Source organism: Octopus sinensis, linkage group LG3 (genome assembly GCF_006345805.1).
Source record: "Octopus sinensis linkage group LG3, ASM634580v1, whole genome shotgun sequence".
NCBI classification, from domain to species: domain Eukaryota; kingdom Metazoa; phylum Mollusca; class Cephalopoda; order Octopoda; family Octopodidae; genus Octopus; species Octopus sinensis.
The window spans coordinates 50194387-50219614 of NC_042999.1; the positions used below are offsets into that span (position 1 = coordinate 50194387).

At 35.5% G+C, this 25228-nt stretch overlaps 1 protein-coding gene across 3 annotated transcripts in view; it reads right to left on the reverse strand.

Annotated features, from left to right (window-relative positions):
- LOC115209653 overlaps positions 1-25228 on the reverse strand; it is a 909254-nt gene that overhangs the window by 459034 nt on the left and 424992 nt on the right. For all 3 annotated transcript variants that reach the window (XM_036500965.1, XM_029778119.2, XM_029778118.2), the window contains exon 2: positions 10990-11106. In XM_036500965.1, coding sequence (XP_036356858.1) covers positions 10990-11106 — 117 coding nt within the window. The remainder of the gene's footprint in view (positions 1-10989; positions 11107-25228) is intronic.

The window sequence follows — 25228 nt, forward strand, 5'->3', positions numbered from 1 at the left end:
ATCACATCTCATTCCTCAATACAGCAGTCCATTAACATTTCAAGACTTCTGTAGTCACTTCATTCTGATGAAGTGATGGTATTAATAGCATATTGTCCACATGCTCTGAACTAAGTTGGAAAGGATCAGGGGAAAACAATTACAACTGATTAAACTCACATATGCCAATTAAGTTCCAGTAGATGTCATGATCTTATTTCACATGATCTCTCTATGTATTGCTTTTTGATTTGTATATTGCTTTTAGTAAAGCCACTGTGATTATTCTTTACCTTTTTTTTTTGTTTTTTGTAGAATTATGAGTAAAATTGTAGCCCTTCCAACTAATGTTTTCTAATTTTATGTTTTCCTTATTTGATATGGTTTTCTGTAGTTCTTTTACTCTTTTACTTGTTTCAGTCATTTGACTGTGGCCACACTGGAGCAATGCCTTTAGTCGAGCAAATCGACCCCAGGACTTATTCTTTATAAGCCTAGTACTTATTCTATCGGTCTCTTTTGCCGAACTGCTATGTTACAGGGATGTAAGCACATCGCCATTGGTTGTCATGCGATGTCAGGGGGACAAACACAGAAACACAGACATATACACATATATATATATATATATATATATATATATATATATATATATATATATATACACATATATACGAAAGGCTTCTTTCAGTTTCTGTCTACCAAATCCACTCACAAGGCTTTGGTCGGCCTGAGGCTATAGTAGAAGACACTTTCCCAAGGTTCCATGCAGTGGGAATGAACCTGGAACCATGTGGTTCGTAAGCAAGCTACTTACCACACAGCCACTCCTGTGCCTATAAATAAAATCAACATGCCAAGGCTTTTCCAGAAAAACCCTTTGTGATATTTGTTCTGCCCAAGTTGCACAGATGCACCCGGGTCAACTTCACTATCATAAATGCAGTGATCTATTGGACAACTCTAATCAATACTATTGTTGACATGATTTTTTAAAAATTTATTTATGCACCCTTTTCAAGCCCAGTCAGGCTCATGGGCCCGGTTTCCTGGTTTCTGTGGTGTATGTGTTCCCCACTAGCTGGACAGAATGCCAGTCCATTGCAGAGTTACTCAAGAAACAGGAAGAAAGAGTGAGAGAAAGTTGGGGTGAAAGAGTACAACAGGGGTCGCCACCACCCCCTGCCGGAGCCTCATGAAGCCGTAGGTGTTTTCGCTCAATAAAGACGCACAACGCACAGTCTGGGAATCGAAACCGCGAGTCCACTGCCCTAAACACTGGGCCATTGCACCTCCACATTGTTGAAATGATACTACATAAAATTACAGCAAGACACAAAGTATCAAAATAATTTTCCTCTAAGCGAAACTATTTTGTTTTATGTGTTACATCGTCGGATTATCTGATGTTTGTATTTTTGATAGAATACTTTGGTATATTAAATAAAATGGCTGATTGTCGTTGTACTAAAATGTGTGATATATTCATTTTATTCTAGAACAGAATATACAATGTTTTAATTCACTTTGAACTATGGCATTTCAATTTGTTTCTTTGTTTGCTTTTCTTTTGTCTGTAGACTATAGACATGATTAATATATCCATATATCTATCTATCTATCTATTAATCTATGAAAATACCCAAGTTATTTTGAAATGCAAGATCATATATTTATATGCTTTGTAGTTTAAATTGAATGCAAAATGAAACAATGGTAGGTGAAGATGTTAATTAATTAATAAATTAATTTGTATCCATTGGATCTCACCATTTTCAAACTTAATAATGATATATATATATATATATATATATATATATAGACAGACAGACAGAGAGACAGCCACACACACACATACATATTCTTTTTATTGTTTTATTTGTTTCATTTATTATTAAACTGTGGCCATGCTAAGGCACTGTCTCGAAAAAGTTTAGTTAAATGAATTGACTCCAGTACTTATCTTTTTAAAACTTGGTATTATTCTATTAGTCTCTTTGCCATACAGCTAAGTTATAGACATAAACTCACAAACACCAGTTGTCAAGCAGTGGTGGTGGACAAATGCACTCAGTAACACAAACATACATACACATGACAAGTTTCTTTCAGTTTCCATCTACCAAATTGTCTTACAAGGCTTTGTTAAAATATTAGGCAGCAAGCTGGCAGAATCATTAGCATGCCAGACAAAAAATGCTTAGCAGCATTTAGTCCAGCTTTATGTTCTGGGTTCAAATTCTGCCACAGTTTACTTTGCCTTTCACCCTTCCTGGATTGATAGAATAAGTACTAGTTGATTGTTGGGATCAACGTAATTGACTTACCTCCTCCCCCGAAATTCCTGGCCTTGTGCCAAAATTTGAAACCAATATTTATGCTAAAATATGTTTGACAAGATGTGATGGCCATGGCTATAGTGTCGCTGATCACAGGACTGTTTGATCAAGGCTGGCCTGAAGCTAAACTACAACAATATCACAAAATGTATTCACTTCACCCCAGAAATTCACTTCCTCTGTAGACACACTGTAAACAACATCAAGAGAGATACATTAACATAGTCTTCTAGGGAACAGTTTCATTCATATGCACAAATTGTTGCCAGAGTGCCGAACTGGCTTCTGTGCCAGTGGCATGTAAAAAGCACCATTCAAGCGTGATCATTACCAGCATTGCCTTGCTGGCACATGAAAAAACATTCGACCGAGGTCGTTGCCAGTGCCGCTGGACTGGCTCCTGTGCAGGTGGCACATAAAAAACACCATTTGAGTGTGGCCATTGCCAGTACCTGCTGCTGGCATGTAAAAGCACCCACTACACTCTTGGAGTGGTTGGCGTTAGGAAGGGCATCCAGCTGTAGAAACTCTGCCAGATCAAGATTGGAGCCTGGTGCAGCCATCTGTTTTGCCAATCCTCAATCAAATTTTTGAACCCATTCTAGCATGGGAAGCGGACATTAAATGATGATGATGATGATGATGATGATGATGATGTTAGATAATCCATCCATAGACAACCTGTAATGTTGACTTCCCATATTGCCAAATCTGCCTGTCAAAACTAAGCCTTCTATTCACTGTTAAAGAGGAGATTAGCTCAAAGTTATTGGATCTCTGCAAAGGTCAATGGCAACACATTCAGCTAAGTGACAAGATTCAATCCCTAGCACATGGCAACTTCTAACATAAACATGTTTTGTTTCATTTTTCTCAATCTCTTCTATTGCTCCTGCAAGTCTTTGTTCCTCAGAAATAGCAAGCTGCAAACCACTTCCGCTCTAGATTATATTACATGCTCTCTCTCTCCCCTTTCTATTGATCTCTGTTTGATCTCTTTCACCACATCTAGATCCACAGATTTGTGGTATTCACTTTGATCCATCATTCTACCATGAAGCTGCAACCCTGAGAAATTAATGAGTGCTCTCTTCTTTCTCTTTCTCCTTAGTCTCATCCTCTTCCACCTCAACCTTCTCCTCTTTGTCATTGTCATCATCATCATCACTGCCATCATCATCATTGTAGTTGTAATGGTGGTGGTGATGGTAGTAGTAGTAGTAGTGGTGGGGGGGATTTCAAATTTTGGCACAAGGTCAGTAATTTTGAGAGAAGAGAGTTGTTGATTTACATCAACCCCAGTGTGCCACTGGTACTTATTTTATAGACCCTGAAAGGATGAAATGTAAAGTTGGCATCAATGGGAGCTAAATTCAAAATATAAAGAACTGAAACAAATATTCTAAGGCCTTTTTCTTTCTTCTTTTTTTTATCTCCAATGCTCGAATGATTCTGCCAAGTCAAGCAATGATACCAACAACATAAACAATTTAATTATAAATTAAATAACTTATTCGCAACACTTAGGAACAATAATATGACACTTGAGACAACTGCAATGAAAATATTGACCCTTTTTCTATTGTTTAACTGCCAACGTATGATGACATCAGTGGTACTGTTGTCATCACCACCACCACCACCACTTGATATGTTAGTGGTATTGATTCCAACAATGTTTGGAATGATGACATTGTCACTGAAATATTTTCAGCTGCTTAACTTTTCTGTCTCAAGACCCAGATTATTTTAGATATTTCATCACTCTTAATAGCCTGTCAATACACTTAAAATAATGTCTATTAAATTACAAATATAGACATCAAGCTTTAAACCAGACAAATTGACTATAAAATTGTATTCTTCGTGGGTGGAAAATTGTATGAAAAAGTTGTAATTATTGTATCTCTTATGCTTGAGGAGTAAGTTCAAATTAATTTGATATATGTATTAAAAGACTTTCTTTGATGTAAAAGACACATGGGATTAACAATTATGAGAATTAAAATGAGATCAAAGAGGAAAATATTTTGTTAGTAAGGACAGGAATACAAAACACCAATAAGTGTATTGGATAATTTTCAATGCTAGGATATTTAATGTTTTGATATAGAAGGAAAGTTGGCATAATTCCTAAATTCTAGGAAGTATAATGCTAAAGCTAAAAGTGAATATTATAGTCAACAAAAGAGAGCAGAAATATTGTTGGAGTAACTTTACAATAAGTACTATACAAATTTGGAGATGAAAAATTGTGTTGCTTTGGGGGATGGCTTAACATTTAATTAGTATGTTTCCTTACTCCATGGTTTTGAGTTCAGTCCTGCTGCACAGCAACATGGTTAAATGTTATCGTTCATAGTTCCAAGTTGAACACTGTTTTATGAGTGAAATGTAGTAGAAATAATGTGTGAGCTCTGCAGGAATTTAGTATTTTTTGCTTGGGTAACAAAATCTTTCCTGGTCCATGAGTGCTTTTAGCAGAGTCCATTCTGTTGCAAGTATTGAAGCCAGGTCTTCACAATGTGAATAACTTTCTCCTTTTCAACCTTCAGTCTTAGAGGCCTTTAAAAAGTCATGAGCCCTGCCATTCCTCTGCTGACAAATTGTTTCAGAAGACAGATTTAGAAAACATTTTGCAATCTCAATGAACTCTCTGCACAAAATTGAAATTATTTCAGTTCAAAAGCGAGTCAGCATATAATAATCAACAATTGGAGAAGAGAAACAATTCTTTTTATGTTTTTTACAGAGCTTCTAAGACAAGTGGGAGAGAGAGGAAGGTATCCTCCAGCTGAAGACCTGGTCTGAAAGCTTACAATAGAGTGGACTCTGCTAGAGCTACCCACAGTGCAAGGTAGTGACATTAAACTGGATGACAGTTTAACTCTTCCACCTATGTAAACCAAATCAAGATTTGAACTCAGAACACAAAGAGCCAAAAAAGCATTGCACAGATAGGCATAGGAGTGGCTGTGTGGTAAGTAGCTTGCTTACGAACCACATGGTTCCGGGTTCAGTCCAACTGCCTGGCACCTTGGGCACGTGTCTTCTGCTATAGCCTCGGGCCAACCAAAGCCTTGTGAGTGGATTTGATAGACAGAAACTGAAAGAAGCCTGTCGTATATATATATATATATATATATATATATATATGTATGTATGTGTGTGTATGTGTTTATGTATCTGTGTTTGTCCCCCCCCCCCCAACATCGCTTGATAACTGATGCTGGTGTGTTTACGTCCCTGTACCTTAGCAGTTCAGCAAAAGAGACCGATAAAATATGTACTAGGCTTACAAAGAATAAGTCCTGGGGTTGATTTGCTTGACTAAAGGCAGTGCTCCAGCATGGCCACAGTCAAATGACTGAAACAAGTAAAAGAATAAAAGAGCATCTGTCTCAATCCAAGGATGTGAATTAGTTTCACTAATCAACATCCTTGAATTTGACCCCTAAAAGGATGAAAGGCAATGTTGGCCTCAATGGGATTTCAATACAGAGCTCAGAAAAGCAGAACAAATACCATAAATATTCTGTCCAATATTCTAACAATAATCAAGAAGAAGGACAAGAGGTTATGATATCTGCAAACACAGAATTTGCTGCTAGCTGTAATTAACTGTAATGAACATCAAAAAAATTAATCTTGCAGTAATTAATTTTAGGGATATAATTACCAATTTCCTGACATTGAGGATACTCTAACCTCAAAGAGCAGCCCAGCACTGACTTGAAAATTTTGAAAAAAAAAAGGAAAAAAACCAGAAAAAAGATAAAATAAAAAATAATTTTAGTACTTTCATATCCTTTATGAAGATGATTTATTAGTTGTTTAGTGACATATAGACCTGTTGATCACTTTAGTCTGCAATTTTTGTTTTCTTCTACATTCCTGAAAGACATGCTAACTTTAGTATAGATAATCACCCTCTGGGAGTGGACTTGACAAATGGAAAAATGTATCTATTGTTGCTTAGGTTATGAAAAGACTAATTTTCATAGAAAAAACTCCCCAGCTACAGTGACTTTGTCTCCAAGAAATATGACAACTAAAATTACACCCATGGTGATAAAAAAGACTTAGCTTAATGGTCAATTCTGGTTAAGAAAGGTAAGAGAGATAACACTGAAATTTTAGTTTATAGAAATTCATTAAGAATAGAAATGAGTAATGGAGTGAGGGGGTGTGTCTGCTCTCAGCTGGGAGTGTACTAAATCAAACATAAAGTACATCATTGACAGACAGCATTAAAATCATGAAACTTTTGTATTTAATTCTGTACATGAAAATACACACACAAAAGATTACTATTTAACGCTTGTAAATTGAAATGAAAGAGGTATTATATGACGCATCAATACATCCTTAGATTGGCTTTCAAATAAAATTATGTTGTCACTATTTATTTGTCCAGCTGATCAAATATACTATAGTAATAATAATGAAATGATTATTTCATATGACAATTCAGTTAATATTACTTTTATTTCATTTATTTTTTCAATGGAGTTCAACGAAATCTCTTTGTGGTTGTCTGACTTATTTGATATAGCAGCAAAGTTTCTTTTAAATAATCCCTACCATCTTAATCAATGATATATGATGGGAAATTAAAATGGTATGATTATAGCTAGCTCTCTTTTGCTGTAAGAACCTGCAATCAGGACTTACTTGGAGCTAAACAACAACAATAACATGTAATAATTTAGTTAAAGTCCATTAGTGTAAAAAGAGACTGAGTGACTTTTGTATTAATTATTGGCTAAATTCATTAATCTGAGCTGAGTGGATGCATGAAGTTAATGGTGGTTATTCTGAGATTTTAACTGAGAGTCTCTTTGCTTCTCTAGGAAATTATAAGGAATTAACTTTTAACTTTCTGCTTAATCCATGTGAGAGAGCTCTGGGAACATAAAAGCAAGGGTCAAATTGATTTAAATTTCAAGTGTAAAGACATACAAGGAAATTATAATTTCTTGACATCCAACTGCTATTTAGACTAGCTCTTAAATTACAATACATCTCTGCACAATGTGTAAGACTGAAGAGCTGGATGTCCACGGTAGACACTATAAAGAAATAGAATGGATGAAGAGAGATATATATTTCACTTTTTTTTTAAATATTAGTCACAGGAAACAGAGGGGCAGGGCCCTTCATCTTTGAAAGTTTTTCTCCCAGCTTTTGAAAACAATGTGGTTCATGATGAGCATGAATATTTGTAGGTAAATATTTATTGATAAACGTGGATGGGGAGGAAATTCTAAATGGTTGAAATCCTAGAAAGGAAGAACTTGTCAAAGAGTTTAGAATGAGGGTCTGTCTGTGTGACATAAGCATGGATGAAAAATGATGGCTACATTCAAATACAAAGAGTATGCAGTTAAGTAAGTTGGAAGAACAGTAGCAATTATAACAGTAATGGAAAAGACAAAGAGAAGAACTCGTTCCTGTGAGTCAGTGATGGCAGAAGTATGTTGGTGAATGGTTTACTGATGAGCTAAGGGCATCTGTCTACTAAAATTATCCCCACAAAGTTTTGTTCAATCAACAGTGGCACAATATAAAACACTCAGGCAATGTTCCGTACTGTGGAGTCAAGCCCAGAACTACATAACTTCAAAGTGCACAACTATGCAGTCATCTATATAATTTATTTTAAAATAACATTATATAATATTTTCGTTCTTTTTATGCTCTTCAAAATACCAATAATTCTCACCCACCACAACCATCAAGCTGCTTTTAATTCCTCTACTTTTCCCACCCACTTCACTATCAAAGAACCAAAAAAAAAAAAAAGTCAAAAATAGTATTTCTCCTCCCCAGACAAATAAATAGAAATAAAGTTAATTTATTGATTTGCACACATGAACATCAGTTCAATTAAAAGAAACTAATATTTGTAACTGGATTTGTGCTTGCATCAGCATCCAGTCAACATCCAGTCACAATCTATATATTTTAGTACAACACATTTTTTTCTTTTTAGGTCTACTTTAATTACTCTTCTTGCTAGATTTTTCTCTTTAAAAATGATCATATAAAGTTTAAGTTGTCAAAAAAACATTTTTTATACTAAATCAATTTGAATTTATTTTTCTTACATAATTTTTCATTTATGGGACTCCAATTAACTTCGTATCATACATGATGTACTTAACATTAAAATAATGGATGTGATAAACTGGTAATGTTTTAAGTATTAGAATTGGTTGTAGCATCTAAATAAACAAATATGGAAGCAGCTACAAGACTGCTCAATCTAATATAAATATCAAATAAATATCCTTCAAATTGTACCCTACTGTTTAAAGAAGTCAACAGGTATATTTGATAATATGGTACCTGATATACTAAAAGAACAAGATGGTCATGAATAGAAAGCTATTTTTTAATTTTTCCTTTTTTGTGTGTGTGAGTGTTTGTAAGTCTACCCAGTCAGGGATGGCCACATACTAAACAAAAAGTACAGCATTTCAAACCATGACCTTAGTGAGCTTCTACATGTTGATCAACCTGCTAAGAATAGCAGTCAAATTTCCCTCAAATAACACACTTTCATTAGATAAACAAAGGAAAGGCTCATTCGATTATGTAGTTCCAGATACATTTTGTCAGAAAAAAAATGAGTCATTGTTCAGAGAAACATCTTTGGTCATTGGTCTGCTCAGTCAGGGATAACAAGGATGGGAATGAGCTACAGCTACTGCTGTTTATACTACTACTACTACTACACCGACAACGACAACTACTACTACTACTACGCCAACAATGACTACAACGACAACTACTACGCCGACAACGACAACGACAACTACTATGCCGACAATGCCAACAACGACAACTACTACTATTACTACGCCGACAATGATGACAATGACAACTACTACAACTACTACTACTACTACGCCGACAATGATGACAACTACTACTACTACTACGCTGACGACAACGACAACTACTACTACTACTACATGCAATCTACATCTGCCAACATTATCATAACTATTGACAGTAGTGGTAAAGTGTTAATATCTCCACTAATATTATCTGTATACCACCACTGCAACCACCATCGTCATAACTATTCCCCTTTGGTTCGTGAGATTAGCAAGGTTGCTGATTTGAACATAGTTTAAACTATTGAATTATAAGATTGTAATGTCCAATAGTCTCTGAGCATCAGGTTGTTTAACCTTTGTAGTAATGGAAACATTTTTTTTTTTAGTATTTGTGTACGGTTGGAGAGGGTGTGGAAGAGAGAAAGAGAGCTGGAGTAATAGAAAGGAAGAGTGAGAGCGGAACTAAGAGAAATAGAGAAATAAAAATACAGTGAGCGATAACAAGTGTATGAGCACTCACTTGAATGTAGTGTTAAGAAACCTCTAAGCTGTATAATGTCTATTCATTATTATTGACAAATAAGATAAATGTCAGTTTTCATTAAAATTGCACTATTTATAAACTGTTATTGAATAAAATGATGAAAATTCAACTTGATATCTTTTTTTAAACTTTAAAAAATGTCTCATACAGGCACATAATGGTTGTGTTGTAAAAAGTTTGCTTCCCAACCATATGGTTCTGGGTTCAGTCCCTTTGTGTGACATCTTGAGCAAGTGTCTTTTACTATAGTCCCAAGCTGACCAAAACCTTTTAAGTGCACCTGGTAGACAGAAACTGAAAGAAGCACATTGTATATGTAAATATATATCTATATAAAACATTCAAACAAGGTCGTTGCCAGTGCCGCTGGAGTGGCTCCTGTGCAGGTGGCACGTAAAAAATACCATTTGAACGTAGCTGTTGCCAGTACCGCCTGACTGGCCCTTGTGCTGGTGGCATGTAAAAGCACTCACTACACTCTCGGAGTGGTTGGCATTAGGAAGGGTATCCAGCTGTAGAAACTCTGCCAGATCAGATTGGAGCCTGGTGCAGCCATCTGGTTCACCAGTCCTTAGTCAAATCGTCCAACCCATGCTATCATGGAAAGGGGACGTTAAACGATGATGACGATATGTATCTTTTTGTCTATGTTTGTCCCCAACCACCACTTGACAATCTGTGTCAGTGTGTTTGTGTCCCCGTGAATTAGCAGTTCAGCAAAAGAGACTGATAGAATAAGTATCACACTTACAAAGAAATATAAGTGCTGGGGTTGACTTATTCGATAAAAAATTCTTCAAAGTAGTGCCCCAATGAGGCCTCAGTCTAATGACTGAAACAAGTAAGATATGAGGGTGAAAAGAAAGGAAAAATGCATGACCATGGCATAAGAACAGTTTGAAAGACCAAAGAAAAGGAAAAAAAAGGAGAAAATTATTTGAGAATGATCTTTGGCTTATCATCCCTGCAAGAAGTGCAAAAAATTGTTTTAACTGGTATGTCAGATGTATTGAGAAGAGTACTATTGCTGTGAAAATGACAACCATCCATGTAAAGATTTTTATTTTTTTATAAAACTTTGTTTGACTTTGTAAAGGAACAATCTGGTGTATTTATTTTAATGGTGTGTCACTGTATACAATGAGCTTCTTTGCCCTAGGTGTCAGGAAAACACTCAACACGAAATGGAAACAAACTTGAAGAAGAAAAACATAGTAATAATAATAATAATAATCATAATAATGATAAATTATATAAAGTTATATATAATTCAACTTACTTGATATAATAGGGCTTATCATTTTTGTCAAGAGCTTCCTCCCAACCATATGGCAGGCCATTCTTTGGATACCAATTGTCTCGTGGTGGTATCCAAGATGTAACTTGACTGAGATGGCTAGAAATATAAATAAAAAGAAATAAATTAGACTGAGAAAAATATTGTTGGAAAAGGCAATAGGCATAGTGGTTAAGAGTGCGGGTCACTAACCCCAAGATTCTGAGTTCGATTCCAAACAGTGGCCTGAATAATAATAATAATGATAATAATAATAACAACAATAACATCAAAAAATACTTTACGAATGAGAATCCAGGTTCGAAATTTCCCCAAGACACCTGAAGAAGGCTAGAGGGTATATCAGCTGAAACATTGTTTTAACAACAAACAAGATGAGGACAAATATCCGTCAAATGTAAATGATGTAAATAATGTAAATATAAATGTAAATATAGAGCTGAAAAACAGTAACATTAACAACATGAATTTTAGCCAATGAGGGAACAATTATATGATCAATTGATCGGATAGTTAGGCACACAGCTTAGTGGTTAGAGCATCAAGCTCTCAATCATGAGGTAGTGAGTTTGATTCCTTGACCAGACTTTGTGTTGTATTCTTGAGAAAGACACATATTTCCTGATGCTCCGGTTCACTCAGCTATAGAAATGAGTTGCTATGTCACTGGTGCCATGCTGTATCAGCCTTTGCCTTTTCCTTGGATAACCTCGGTGGTGTGGAGAAGGGAGACTGGTATGTATGGGCAACAGCTGGTCTTCTATAAAGAACCTTGTCTGGACTTGTGCCTTGGAGGGGAACTTCTTAGGTGCAATCAATCCCATGATCATTCATATCTGAAGGGGGTCTTTTACCTTTTAGCTTATCTAATAAAGATAGCAGCCAAATTTCCCTCAAATTCCAGGCCCCATCATCTTAGATGAGGGGTGGATACATTAAATAGTGTAGTCTGAAATATAATTTTCAAATAAATGGCTGGCATGTATTTGATTATAAATGTCAAATGTTCTCAAGACAACAGGGGAACGTCTACATGGTTTGCTCGACCTGCTAGAAATAGCAACCAAATGCTTTTCAAATCATCACACTTTACCTTCTAATAAAAAAAGAAATAACACATTGGTTAACTCTTTAGCATTCAATCCAGTGGCATTCAGCCAAAATATGTGGATCTTTACCTTTTGACCGATAGATTTAAAAAATAATTTTTTGTAACTAAACACTTTCAAACTTCGGACACTGGTAGAATGTGTCATATAAAACATGTTTTACTCTTAGCATTTTTGAGAAAAACATATATTTATGAAGTTATTTCACATTAAAGTTGTCAATTTTGGTAATTTCAACCAATCAATGACGTGTATTCAGCTGAAAAAAATTACTGCTATTGTTTGTCAACAACAATTATCAGCGGTGTATTTTTCGTTTGTCACTGTTATTTATGACATTGTTTGAGCATTTGTACTGGCTTTAGCTTTAAGGTTTTAGGGTTAGGGGGTTAGGGTTCGGGTGTTATGGTTAGGGTGTTAGGGTTTGGGTTAAGGGGATAGGGTTGTCATAAATAACAGTGACAAACGAAATATACACCGCTGGAAGTTCTTTTAATTTTATTCAGCTAAATGCACATCATTAATTGGTTGAAATTACTGAAATAGGATGACTTTAACGTGAAATAACTTCATAAGTTTAAGTTTTTCTCAAAAATGCTAAGAGTAAAAGATGTTTTATATAACACATTCTACCAGTGTCCGAAGTTTGAAAGTGTTTAGTTACAAAAAATTATTTTTTAAATCTGTAGGTCAAAATTCTACCTGTTTTATGTTCAAATTAGCCAGATCTGGCCTCTCACACCTATCCTGCAATATCATTCTTACGATAAACAATCACATCATCAAAATCTCAAAGCTATAAGATAATGTATGATTAATTCAAAACAATGTGAATAAAAAAGCATTACATTTGATAGAATAATGCAAATGCTAAAGGGTTCTAAAAATAAGACAGGATAGTCATGTCTAGAATGTCCTTAACCATAGGTCTGCCTAAATTTGAAACCATTATTTTTTATTCCATAAAATTAAATGCAAGCCACTAAAAGGGGTTCCTCCAGTGAATCTCAAAACTTCAGTACTAATTTCTTCTCTTTAGGTTTGTGTTGAATTGATAAAACAGGTTGTACTATTTATTTTATTTGTCAGTACCTACATTTATCTAGATTCTGACTTAAGTCAAGAAAAGAATAATTCTACCATCTCTTCACTTCTATAAAGAGTAAATACAATTCCTTTTAATCTAAAATTCTATTTCGCTAATCAAAAAATATATATTCAGTAGTTGGAAGAAATTATATATTGTGAAACAAAATGCAATTAATATTTTTTTTAAATCCTTTGCTATTGAATTCACTTATTGAGTCTAATTACTGAATCTTTTGAAATTAATTTATGTTCTTGTGAATAAATAATTTCAGTGAAATTAATATTTTTTTATTATAATTTTTGATATATTTTACAGCATCCAAGAGAATATAACTAATTTAGCTTTGAATAATTTAGCTTTTTAAATTTAGAGTCTTAGTTACATTTGGAGAATAGCTCCAAACCTATTTTAGACAGTTCACACTTTGTTTTGTAAAGCATATTGATAAATAATACTAAAATGAGTATTCTCTATAGTTTGTGGCATTTGCATAATATAAAAACAAAGGACAAATGAGAACAGATGAATGGGAAAAATATCTAGTATTTCATAAAAGATATTGAAACATGGAATTTAACGAATGTAATATTTTTGAAATAATTCCAGTAATAGAAAGTATAGGGTTAAAACGACCCTGTAGTGTTGCCTTTATGTCTGAGAATATGATGAAATCTGTAATGTTGGGGACATGATAAAATATTCCCGCTACCCTCTGTAAAGTGGTCAGTGATAAATAGATAAATGAAAGCTAAGGACCACTATCTTTCCTGTTGAGAAATACTTTTGGCTCAGTATTGATAAATATCGTGGAGGTGCAATGGCCCAATGGTTAGGGTAATGGACTTGCGGTCGGAGGATCACGGTTTCAATTCCCAGACCAGGCGTTGTGTGTGTCTATTGAGCAAAAACACCTAAAAGCTCCACAAGGCCCTGGCAGGGGGTAGTGGCAACCCCTGTTGTACTCTTTCGCCACAACTTTCTCTCACTCCCTCTTCCTGTTTCTTGAGTAATGCTGCGATGGACTGGCGTCCTGTCCAGCTGGGGGGAACACATACGCCACAGAAACTGGAAAACTGGGCCCATGAGCCTGTCTAGGCTTGAAAAGGGTGACAAAAAAAAATTAGTAAATATCAGGTTCAACAAATTTTATTGGTTACAGATAGATAAAAAATAAGAACAAGTCCAGAACTGCAGCTGACTTAATAGACTTCACCCTTCTAGTATATTCTTATAAAGCATCAAAGATGGAAATGGATTCAAAATAGAAAACAGTATCCTACCACTAAACTTAAGGCCTAGTGCTTATATTAAATAAAATCAATATACATTTGGACATTTTCCATCTGTTGGACATTTCTAATCTAAGAGTTTAACTGTTCCACTGCAGTTGATACCACACAGTAAGTATATAACACAAAACACACCAATAGTTGAAATTTATTGTTTTTTTTTTAACATGAGCTCAAATTTATTCGTCAGCATCACCTCAGATATTCAGATATACATCGTTTGCTTTTATAGTATATTTTCCTGTGTTAGTCAGCTCTTGTATGTTATAAGTTCACTGAAATCAACATCCAAAGGCTAAAATTTGATGCTTTCAGGTTTTATGAAGAAAATTATCATGTGAAAGAAATAAATATCTGACCTCAGACTAAATTAATGCCAAGACCACACAAATAAGCACGCTTTTATGCAATCACATATCTGACCTGTGAGTAACACTGATGCTAAGATAAGTATGCCTTTATGCAATTACTTGACCTGCTTGATATAGCAGCCAAATCTTCATCAAATCGCCCCATCCTCATCTCACTATCTTAAGAGTAGAACACATAATTCTTGATAACAGAAAAGAGAGAATGATCACAATAAAACTGCCTTTGGTCATTGGTTTGTTCAATCAGGACAGACATGGAGCAAAAACAACAGCTAATTCTGAGAGTAACAATGTATTTCATCCAAAGTTGTTCTCCACATGCTTAGAATACAAATATATTCTCTTGTTATTCTTTTGTAATTAAGTTATATGAATACCTTAATTATTATCTATTTAACCAAGTAGAGCTAATGATAAGCTGACATTTATGTATTCATGTTATCAAATGAGAGATACAATCTTAATTTCAATTTGAGTAATTTCTTATTTGAATTTGAGTGGAGTTGCTATAGTTATTAAATGCTAATTATTTCACATTACTACATCTAATATATATCTTCGAGTAAAATTTACCAAATGAGACATTTAGTTTTTTACTTATCAACTTAATAATATGCAACCATTCAAGAGCAGTGTGGAGAGAAAGAATTGGTTGACTGTTGATTTGAATGTCTTGTAGTATTTAATCACCAAAATAACTTTGTTTTATCTTTCACTAGCAGTATCGCCCAGCGTTGCTCAGGTTTGTTTCGGCCCTTTAGAATTGGAATTTTTGAAAATTAAAAATTTTACATTATGTAGCTTGTTATTCTCTTTAAGTGAACATTTTTCTGATTGAAATACACCAAAAAATGGTGACACAGCAGTCAAAAAATCGTAAAAAATAGGGATTTTCATAGAAAAAAAGCACCTTTTTGATGTAAATAATTTTTGGTGTTAACATGGTCCGATTTGAATTTTATCTGCTACAGAATGAAGAGCAAGCCTTCTTCTATCATACTTTCAATTTTGGTCAACTTGCGCCACAGGGTCTCAGAGGAGATAGTGTTAGTTGAAGGCTACCAAACCTGCCATACACAGACAACTTCAACTTTATATATAGAGAGATTTTTCCAAAGTTGTTAAGAATGTACCAGGAAAAGTCCCAGAATTCACTGTTGATTTAATTGGTTCCTCCCAACATACAAATTTATTGTAGCTTTCAGTTTATGCTAGAAATAAATATTCTATAAACATATTATAGGTGCAGGCATGGCATTGTGGTAAGAAGCTTGCTTCCCAACCACATCGTTCTGGTTTCAGTCCCGCTGCATGGTACCTTGAGTAAGTGTCTTCTACTATAGCCTGAGCAGGCCAACCAAAGCCTTGTGAGTGGATTTGGTAGATGGGAAACTAAGAGAAACCTATCATATATATGTGTGTATATGTGTGTGTATATGTGTGTGCATGTGTGTGTGTGCACATGCATGCATCAGTGTTTGTAACCCACAACTGTTTGATAATTGGTTTTGGTGTGTCTATGTCAATATAACCTAGTGGTTTGACAAAAGGGATCAAGAGATTAAATGCCAAGCCTAAAAAATAAAAGTACTTGAGTCAATTCATTAGACTAAAATTCTTCAAAGTGGTACCCCAGCATGGCCACAGGTCTGATCGCTAAAACAAGTGAAAGAATAAGAATACTACTAAATGAAATACTTTCAGATAAGGCGGAGAGCTGGCAGAAACATTAGCACGCCGGGCAAAATGCGTGGCCGTATTTCGTCTGCTGTTACATCCTGAGTTCAAATTCCGCTGAGATCAACTTTGCTTTTCATCCCTTCAGGGTCGATAAATTAAGTACCAGTTACACACTGGGGTCGATGTAATCAACTTAATCCGCTTGTCTGTCCTTGTTTGTCCCCTCTGTGTTTAGCCCCTTGTGGGTAGTAAAGAAATAGAAATACTTGGTTTCAGATCAGATTCTTTGTGTAACTTACAGTAAGAATTTACAAAGATTCCAAACATACATTTAGTATCATGTATGTCACGATTTAGCTTCACTAGTTGTACATTTGTGTCTTTATCCAATAACACAATGAAGAACAAACAAAGGAACTCTCAGACAGTGTTTTACGATTCCCTCAGTTATTACCTGAGATGAACTTTCAGAAAAAGTTCTACTACAAGAAGTTGTCATTTTGCTTCTACTTTTAAGAAAATTTATGAGTCAAATGTTCAAAATTTCTGATATACAACAGCTTCCAAAAAATGTAAATTTTCATGGCCAACATTGTCAAAGGCATTTTGTAAAATATAGCTATCTGTGGTAAACCCTTTTTATAACTGAGGAGATGGCAAAGGACCAAAATATCTGATGCCTTGCTGCACTCAATAAAACCCATCGTCCATGGCAGAATTGTTAATGCCATTCTCTCTGCAAGAGCCCTGTACTAGTGCCTGTAAAAAAGTGCCTGTGCTGGCACCATGTAAACAGCTTCTTTGGTGGTACCACGTAATAGCACCTGTGCTGGTGCCACATTAAAGTACCCATGAAGGTATCACCTAAAAGAAGCACCCAGCACACTCTGTAAAGTGGTTGGCTTTAAGAATCAAGCCAAATCAGACTGGAACCTGGGGCAACTCTCCTGCTCTGGTCAAACTGTCCAATGCATGCCAGCATGGAAAATGGACATTAAATGATGATGATCTGACTGGCCCCATGCCAGTGGCACATAAAAAGCACCCACTACACTCTCGGAGTGGTTGGCGTTAGGAAGGGCATCCAGCTGTAGAAACTCTGCCAGATCAAGATTGGAGCCTGGTGCAGCCATCTGGTTCGCCAGCCCTCAATCAAAATCGTCCAACCCATGCTAGCATGGAAAGCAGATGTTAAACGATGATGATGATCATCATCATCATGCTTAATGCTTACTAAATAATATTAGTTGTTTTTTGGGGTTTTTTTTAGTCAATGAAATTAAGTACCAGTAAAGTATTGGGGATCAACTTAATTGACTATATCCTTCTCTTTAGATAGCTTCTTCTATATACTATATACAGTATCAAACACCCACTGGAGAAATTTGCTTTGCTGAACATTACTGGAAAAGTAAGGAGGAGCTGGTTAGTGATACCTTTTCTTGGACACATCGACAGAGCCTAAATCATACTGATCACTTTGCAAGGACATATATCAGTTAGTTGAGGAATGACATTGGACATCACCAATAAAGTACTGTTATATATATCAAGGAAGACAGAGATAAGTGGCGGTTCACGGATGTATGAATGTCAGCAAGCTAGTACCGCCCACCATTGACATTTATGATAACAACGACTACGACAACAATGACGACAACAACAACGACAATGATGAGAGTACCTCCTCTTAAATTTATGGTTATGTACTACTATCGCTGAAGTAGGCATAGGAGTGGCTGTGTGGTAAATAGCTTGTTTATGAACCACATGGTTCCAGGTTCAGTCCCATGCGTGGCACCTTGGGCAAGTGTCTTCTACTATAGCCTCAGGCTGACCAAAGCCTCGTGAGTGGATTTGGTAGATGGAAACTGAAAGAAGCCCATCGTGTGTATATGCATATATATATATGTATGTATGTGTATATGTTTGTGTGGCTGTGTTTGTCCCCCCAATATCGCTTGACAACTGATGGCGGTGTGTTTGCCCCCCACCCCTTGGTAACTTAGCGGTTCGGCAAAAGAGACTGATAGAATAAGTACAAGGCTTACAAAGAATAAGTCCTGGGGTCGAATTGCTCGACTAAAGGCGGTGCTCTAGCATGGCCACAGTCAGATGACTGAAACAAGTAAAAGAGTAAGTAGTCCTTTTTTTTTTTGTGGTTTCATTCATCCTGTATGTAAACTTTACTGTAAATTGTCATAGATTCCTACCACTAGATTTTGTATTCTCTTCTTCATTGTATTCCTGTAATGGATGTATATATGTTTATTCTACAACTGGTATACTTGATTGTTGTAATCATTGGTTATTTTGAGATATTCCAGTGTCTTAGAGCATCTAACATTCAGATAGTTATGAGTTGTTTTAAGAACATTAATAAAGCTGAACTTTTACGACAACAGAAAGGGAGCTGCTGAGAGATGGAAGTCATGTGGTTCTGAAATAGACTTTGCCTCGAGATTATTTATTGAATCAGCTGCCTCACATTCTATATATAACAGAAACAACATTGCAAATTATACATGACATAAACTTTGAAAGCTGTACATATATCCCCTAAACAAAATATAAGATGTTTTTTCTGAATCCAGTGGAGTTTAAAAGAAATATCACTATTTAAAAAACCATAGTAGTTCAGGAATGGTTGCATGGTTGAGAAGTTTGCTTTAGAATCGTGTGATTTAGGATTTGAGTGTTCCCATTCATAGCACTAATAAATATTAGCGACAGAGGCTGTATTATTACCTAGAGATAGTATTTACTTTCACTATAGGTAGAAGGGCTCCGAAAGGGGTCTCAGGGAGTAGCATCCTTGCCTTCCTGAGCTAGTTTTCCACCACATTTCTTAAAAATCGTGGTAGAGGCTTTGGCCTCGAGACCACTCACATCTAGAAACTGAGTTTGGGGGTAAGCAAGGGCATGCTCCCCGTAGTCAATCCAGCTCCACAAAAAAGCCTCATGATAGCAAAGAAGAATGGGCACCAGCCAACCCAAAGGTTGGGGTGGCCTACACCTGCCTACTTTGGTTGCTATGGCATTGAGGTAGATCTGGCCACCCCTTTAACAGGGACAAAACCTGAATTTAAAACACAGGAAGCACACACACACACACACACACATTTAAATGTGGATGTTCTATTAGAACTAACTTTACAGCAGTAGATAGCATGAGAGAAACTCTCATATAGGCTTTTGTTGAAGAATGCATGCTTGTTTGTTTATTCTGCACCAAAAGCCTATAGGACTGGTTCCCTCATGGTATCTACTGCAGTAACATTTATGCTCACAGAACATTCATGTTTGTGGGAATAAATAATACCACTCAGTATTAAAATTACTTTAGTTGCTAATATATATATTTTTAATTAGCTAACTAGTTAATCACAACCCCAGTGTCTGTTCAGGCATGGATTTTCAGTATATTACTAGCAGAGAGATGGGTCGCTGCTATTTCTAGCAGTTGAGCATCCATCACCAATGAGATCAAGGAAGATCAAAATCACATGATCTGATGGTCTTGGTGCTGGAGTTGATGTGGATTTATCTCCCCACTGGTGATATAAACAAACAAGCATATAGAGGTGGTGAGCTGACAGAAACGTTAACGAGCAAAATGATTAGCGGTATTTCATCTGCCATTATGTTCTGAGTTCAAATTCCACCAAGGTCAACTTTGCCTTTCATCCTTTCGGGGTCGATAAATTAAGTACCAGTTACGCACTGGGGTCAATGTAATCGACTTAATCCCTTTGTCTGTCCTTGTTTGTCCCCTCTATATTTAGCCCCTTGTGGGCAATAAAGAAATAATAAACAAACAAGTGTGTATTCTGCACCTAAAGCCAATATGAGAGTCTCTCTCATGGTATCAACTGCAGTATAGCTTGTTCTAACAGAGCATCCACAGTTAAGTGGGAACAAATACATAGCACTGTCAGCTGAGGTTTCTACGATGGCTGCAATCTAATCAATACCTTGTGAGTAAACTGGTAAAAGAAAATTATAAGAACCCCACTGTATATGCATGTATTTCGGCATGTGTGTGTATGTATGTGTGCATGAAAGAGAGCGAGAAATGGGAGAGAGCGTGTGATTGTCTTCCTCTTCCTTTGACATTTGCATACTGATCAAAAGTTGTTACTGTTCATACAAATAGCATTGTTATTTGCAATTTTGTCAGTGAAAACATGTCCAGCCATTCAGGTGTTCATTGCTTAACCCTTTTGTTACTGTATTAATTTTGAGATGCTCTGTGTTTGTTTCAATTACTTTAAATATAACAAAGAATTTAGTAAAATAACTTATTTTATCTTTCAGCCAGTGTTAGGAACATAAATTGTGACTAAGGTTTGGTGGAAGATTTTAATTCAAAGTTTATGAAAACAAGACATTTGTACTCAGAGCCAGAGCTGGTTTCAGCCAGGTTGGTAACAAAATGGTTAAAGAATTGTGAAAAAACAGTTGCTGGTTTTTGATGGGGGGACTACCTAGCTAAAATGTATCTTAGCAAGCTTTATCTGACTCTTGCAAACATTGACAAAGTGGGTGTTAAACAACAATGATGGTTTATAATGATAGAAGTGATATTAGTAGTAATGGTGGTGTGATGATGATGATGGTATACAACAACGATGATGATGACAATGACAACTGATGATACTGATAATGATTTAGTCCAAATGGCTTTCTTCTGCCCAATCAATTCTCAATCAGAATATAGGGAAGATGAAATGCTAAGATTTGGAAATCAGATTTTTTCTGTAGCATTCATCTCAACTTGTGAGATATATAAACACTACGAAGAATTAATAAAGAAATCTATATCAATTCCAGTGTCTTAAATCCTATGTGGCAGCAAAGGAACCGTAAAGAGATCATTTTGAAATCGACCAACAGAAGACTTCAAACCAGAATTTATAGAATGGATGCGCTGCCTGGAGCATGGACATCTGAAACTGTCACCAATTACTGACATTAAACAGTTTATAAATAATAGAAGAAAGGAGCAACCAGGATTAGGTCTGTTGTGGTGAGGAAGGTGAGAAGAAGCAATAAATAAACTCACTCAAAATAATGAGCAAGGGTTCTTCCCTCCTCATGGCATATTTACTTATAGAACTCTTCTACAAGCACATCTATGAACAAATTGTTGCTGACTCAGGCCATCATTATTTTACCTAAATTCTGGACTTTACCCAGTTAATAATAAACATAGTCTTCATATCAGAATAGTGAGGGTGGTGAGGAGCAGGACTAATTTCCAATGAAAATGGTTTATATTGAAATTCAGAATAGCTTTCAGTACAAGGAAGGATTTTTTCTTTTTTATTTTCCTTTTTTTTTTTTTTTTGTGAAAGAGTTCTTGGTTCAATTCCAGTAAAGTTATTCCTAAAAGGGTTCCTAATCAGCAACAGCTAATATCAGTAGAAGGAGGAAAGGAGTAAGAGTGATAGAAACAGCAAGACAACTACAAACCAACAGTCACCTACTTTGTTTTGTGACTTCTATCATCTATTCATTGAATTGTCAGTGTGACATCACATATATTGGTTCTGTTAAGAAAAATCCTCTCCAGGTATTAAAACATGACTTCAAACAGAGCTTCCATGCCAACCAAGTGCATTCTTTTTCAAAAGAGATTTACCGAAAGTAAGCAACTGATACTATGATGAATGTCTAGATCCCAGCAGTTGTATTTCTTAAAGAAACAGGAAACAAACTTAAAGAACAGAGAATACTGGATTCATGAAGATAAATGTTCATCTCAGTAGGTAAACTAGAATAAAAGACATTGTATCTAGATTCCGCCAATTAGCAAATAAAAACATTCTATCTAATGACAAAAATTCCATATAAACATCAATAGGAATTAAATACTGAATGTGTTTATAGTGTAACAAATCTTTTATTAGTTATATGTTCTTGTATTGCTTGTTTTATACTTAGCTTGCAATGGAGGAAGAAGAAATCCTTATGGTCTGTGGATGCCCTCTAAAACCAATGGGATTGCAACTGTTAATGTCTGGTGTGCTGTTGCAAAGATTTGGACCAGGTATCCAGTCTAAGGATAACTTCCTCTCTTCCTCTTACCAGCCCTAGATGTCCTGGAAAAGGACATGAGTGCCATTTTTCTTCTGCTGGCTAAACCATTAAAAAAATCATTACACTTTAATCATCAATGCTTTTTAATATCTGGCCCAGAGTCATATTGCCTGTTCTCTGTCTTTGCAAAGGTTATTACAATGGCCCCTGTTCCTCAGAACTAGATAACTGCATATCACTTCTATCCAAGTTCACTTGTTATACCACATCATGCCCTGGTACTTCTGGCTCCATATTAGCCACTTAATTGGTCCTATTATTCAGAATCATCCACTGGAATTCCTTTCCTGACCATCCTTTTTCCCACAGATTTTTTTATGCGGAACATCAGCAACATCAATCTCACAAATCTTAGAAGATTCATGAAGGTCACATGTGCACTATCTTTCTCCCAACTTTTTCTTCTTCTGCCTTTAACCCTCCAACGCTGAGTATAGGCCACTTATAATTGAATTCCATGTCGCATAATTTTTCGCTTCTGTACTTATACTCTGCCATGAATGCCTCCCTTTCTCTAGTTCCTTTTGTGTTGATCTCCGCCACAAGTTCTTAGGCCTATCTTTCTTTCTATATCCATCCGGATTCCAATGTAAAGCACTTTTCGCTACATTTGGTATGTCTTTTCTAATTGTGCTACCAATCCACTTCCACTTATTCTTAAATATTTGCTCCTTAATCAAAACTTGATTTGTTCTTTGCCATAGATCCATATTGCTTATGTGTTCAGGCCATCTAATTTTTAGTATACTACGCAAGCATCTGTTGATGAATGATTGTATTCTCCCAACTGACCAACCCAAAATAAACAAACAAATAAGTACATAAATAAATAAGTAAATAAATAAATAAATAAATAGAAAAGTGATTTCAAAAAGTCTATTTCATTTTGTTTTCATTATTCCTGAAGTCAAGCTTTTAAAGTCTCTGCTACGCTAAAGAAAGAGAAAAATCTTTCAAAGTTAAGTAGGTACATTTACAGGTTGTGGCATGTTATATAAAAGCATAATTACTTATTAAAAAAAAAAAAAACGTCACCCTTTTCAAGCCTAGCCAGGATCCTGGGCCTGGTTTCCTGGTTTCTGTGGCGTATGTGTTCCCACCAGCTGGATGGGATGCCAGTCCATTGCAACGTTACTCAAGAAACAGGAAGAGTGAAAGAAGGTTGCGGTGAAAGAGTACAACAAAGGTCGCCACCACCCCCTGCCGGAGCCTCATGGAGCTTTTAGGTGTATTCGCTCAATAAACACACACATAACACCCGGTCTGGGAATCGAAACCACGATCCTCCGATCGCGAGTCCATTGCCCAAACCACTGGACCATTGTACCTCCACATAATTACTTACTAGTGAAATTTAAATGACTGAATAAAACTTCATACCTATATTTGGAGTATATGCTCCTTAATTTCATTTTGTAGGGATTGTATATAATCTTTGCATAAAATTTGTTACTTTTAAATGAATAGAAAAAAGCCATAGGTGTATATCTTTATATATAAAAGTGAGGTTGTGTGCTGTCTGTCTCCTATGATTTTGATTCCTAACTACTCCCACATTTTGCGGTGCAGTTTAACCAAAACCGGGTATCTTATAGTCGTGATTCATATCGAGCCCTTTTGGGTATTAGCGTGCGTCTACGATGAGTCTACGATTTAAAAAAAAATTTACCATCAATTTTTTCCATTTTTAATGCAATTTTGGCATATATAATAATTTATTATTAAATCTCAGAACGTAAAAAGCTACAGTAACACCCCACCTTTGTGGTTAGCCATATTGAGATGGCTATTATACTTTACATCTCTAAAAATGCTTATATAGTTATTTCCCTGACAAACCCGAGCAATGTCGGGCGATACTGCTAGTCTCATATATATCCTATATGTATATATCATTTTGGACATCAACCCTCCTGAAACAAACTCTTTTAATAACAAAACTTCTCATTTGAAGGGATTCAAATTTAGATTAAAACTTCCATTTTAATTTTATCTAATAAGCCTTAATAATGAAAATACCAGCTACTTTACTCAATATTCCAAATTCTTGATTATTTTCAAAATTATTTAAAACACGTAGGCAGTGTATTTCATTAGGAATATGGTCACCGAAGGATTAAGTAGACACCTTTAATTAGATATTATTCAATACTGTATAATGAGAAAAATCTAGACTTAACTTTCAGACAAACATAAAGTTAATTATGTCATGATGAGGAAAAACTAATTATATCAATGTAAAACATGAGATATTCGCAGGATATTATCATCAATGGATAATTAGCTTTTACATTGTTAAACAGATGAATATAAAGTTGCTTCATTGGACAGTTACCAGGTACAAATAGCAAGTAATTAAGAGATGCTGAACTAAAATTCCAGCATGTGAATGCTTGTGTAAAAACCTATGGAAGCTTCGGTGCCAGTAACTACTGCTTTGTAGAATTCCTTGCTATCTATTGTCAACAACAATGACACAATCTTTGAACAAATCTGACAAGTTTGGTGCATCTCAAATCTAAAAGATTCCACCATATATTTCAGCTATATATATATATACTAGTGGCTAAGCCTGTTTTC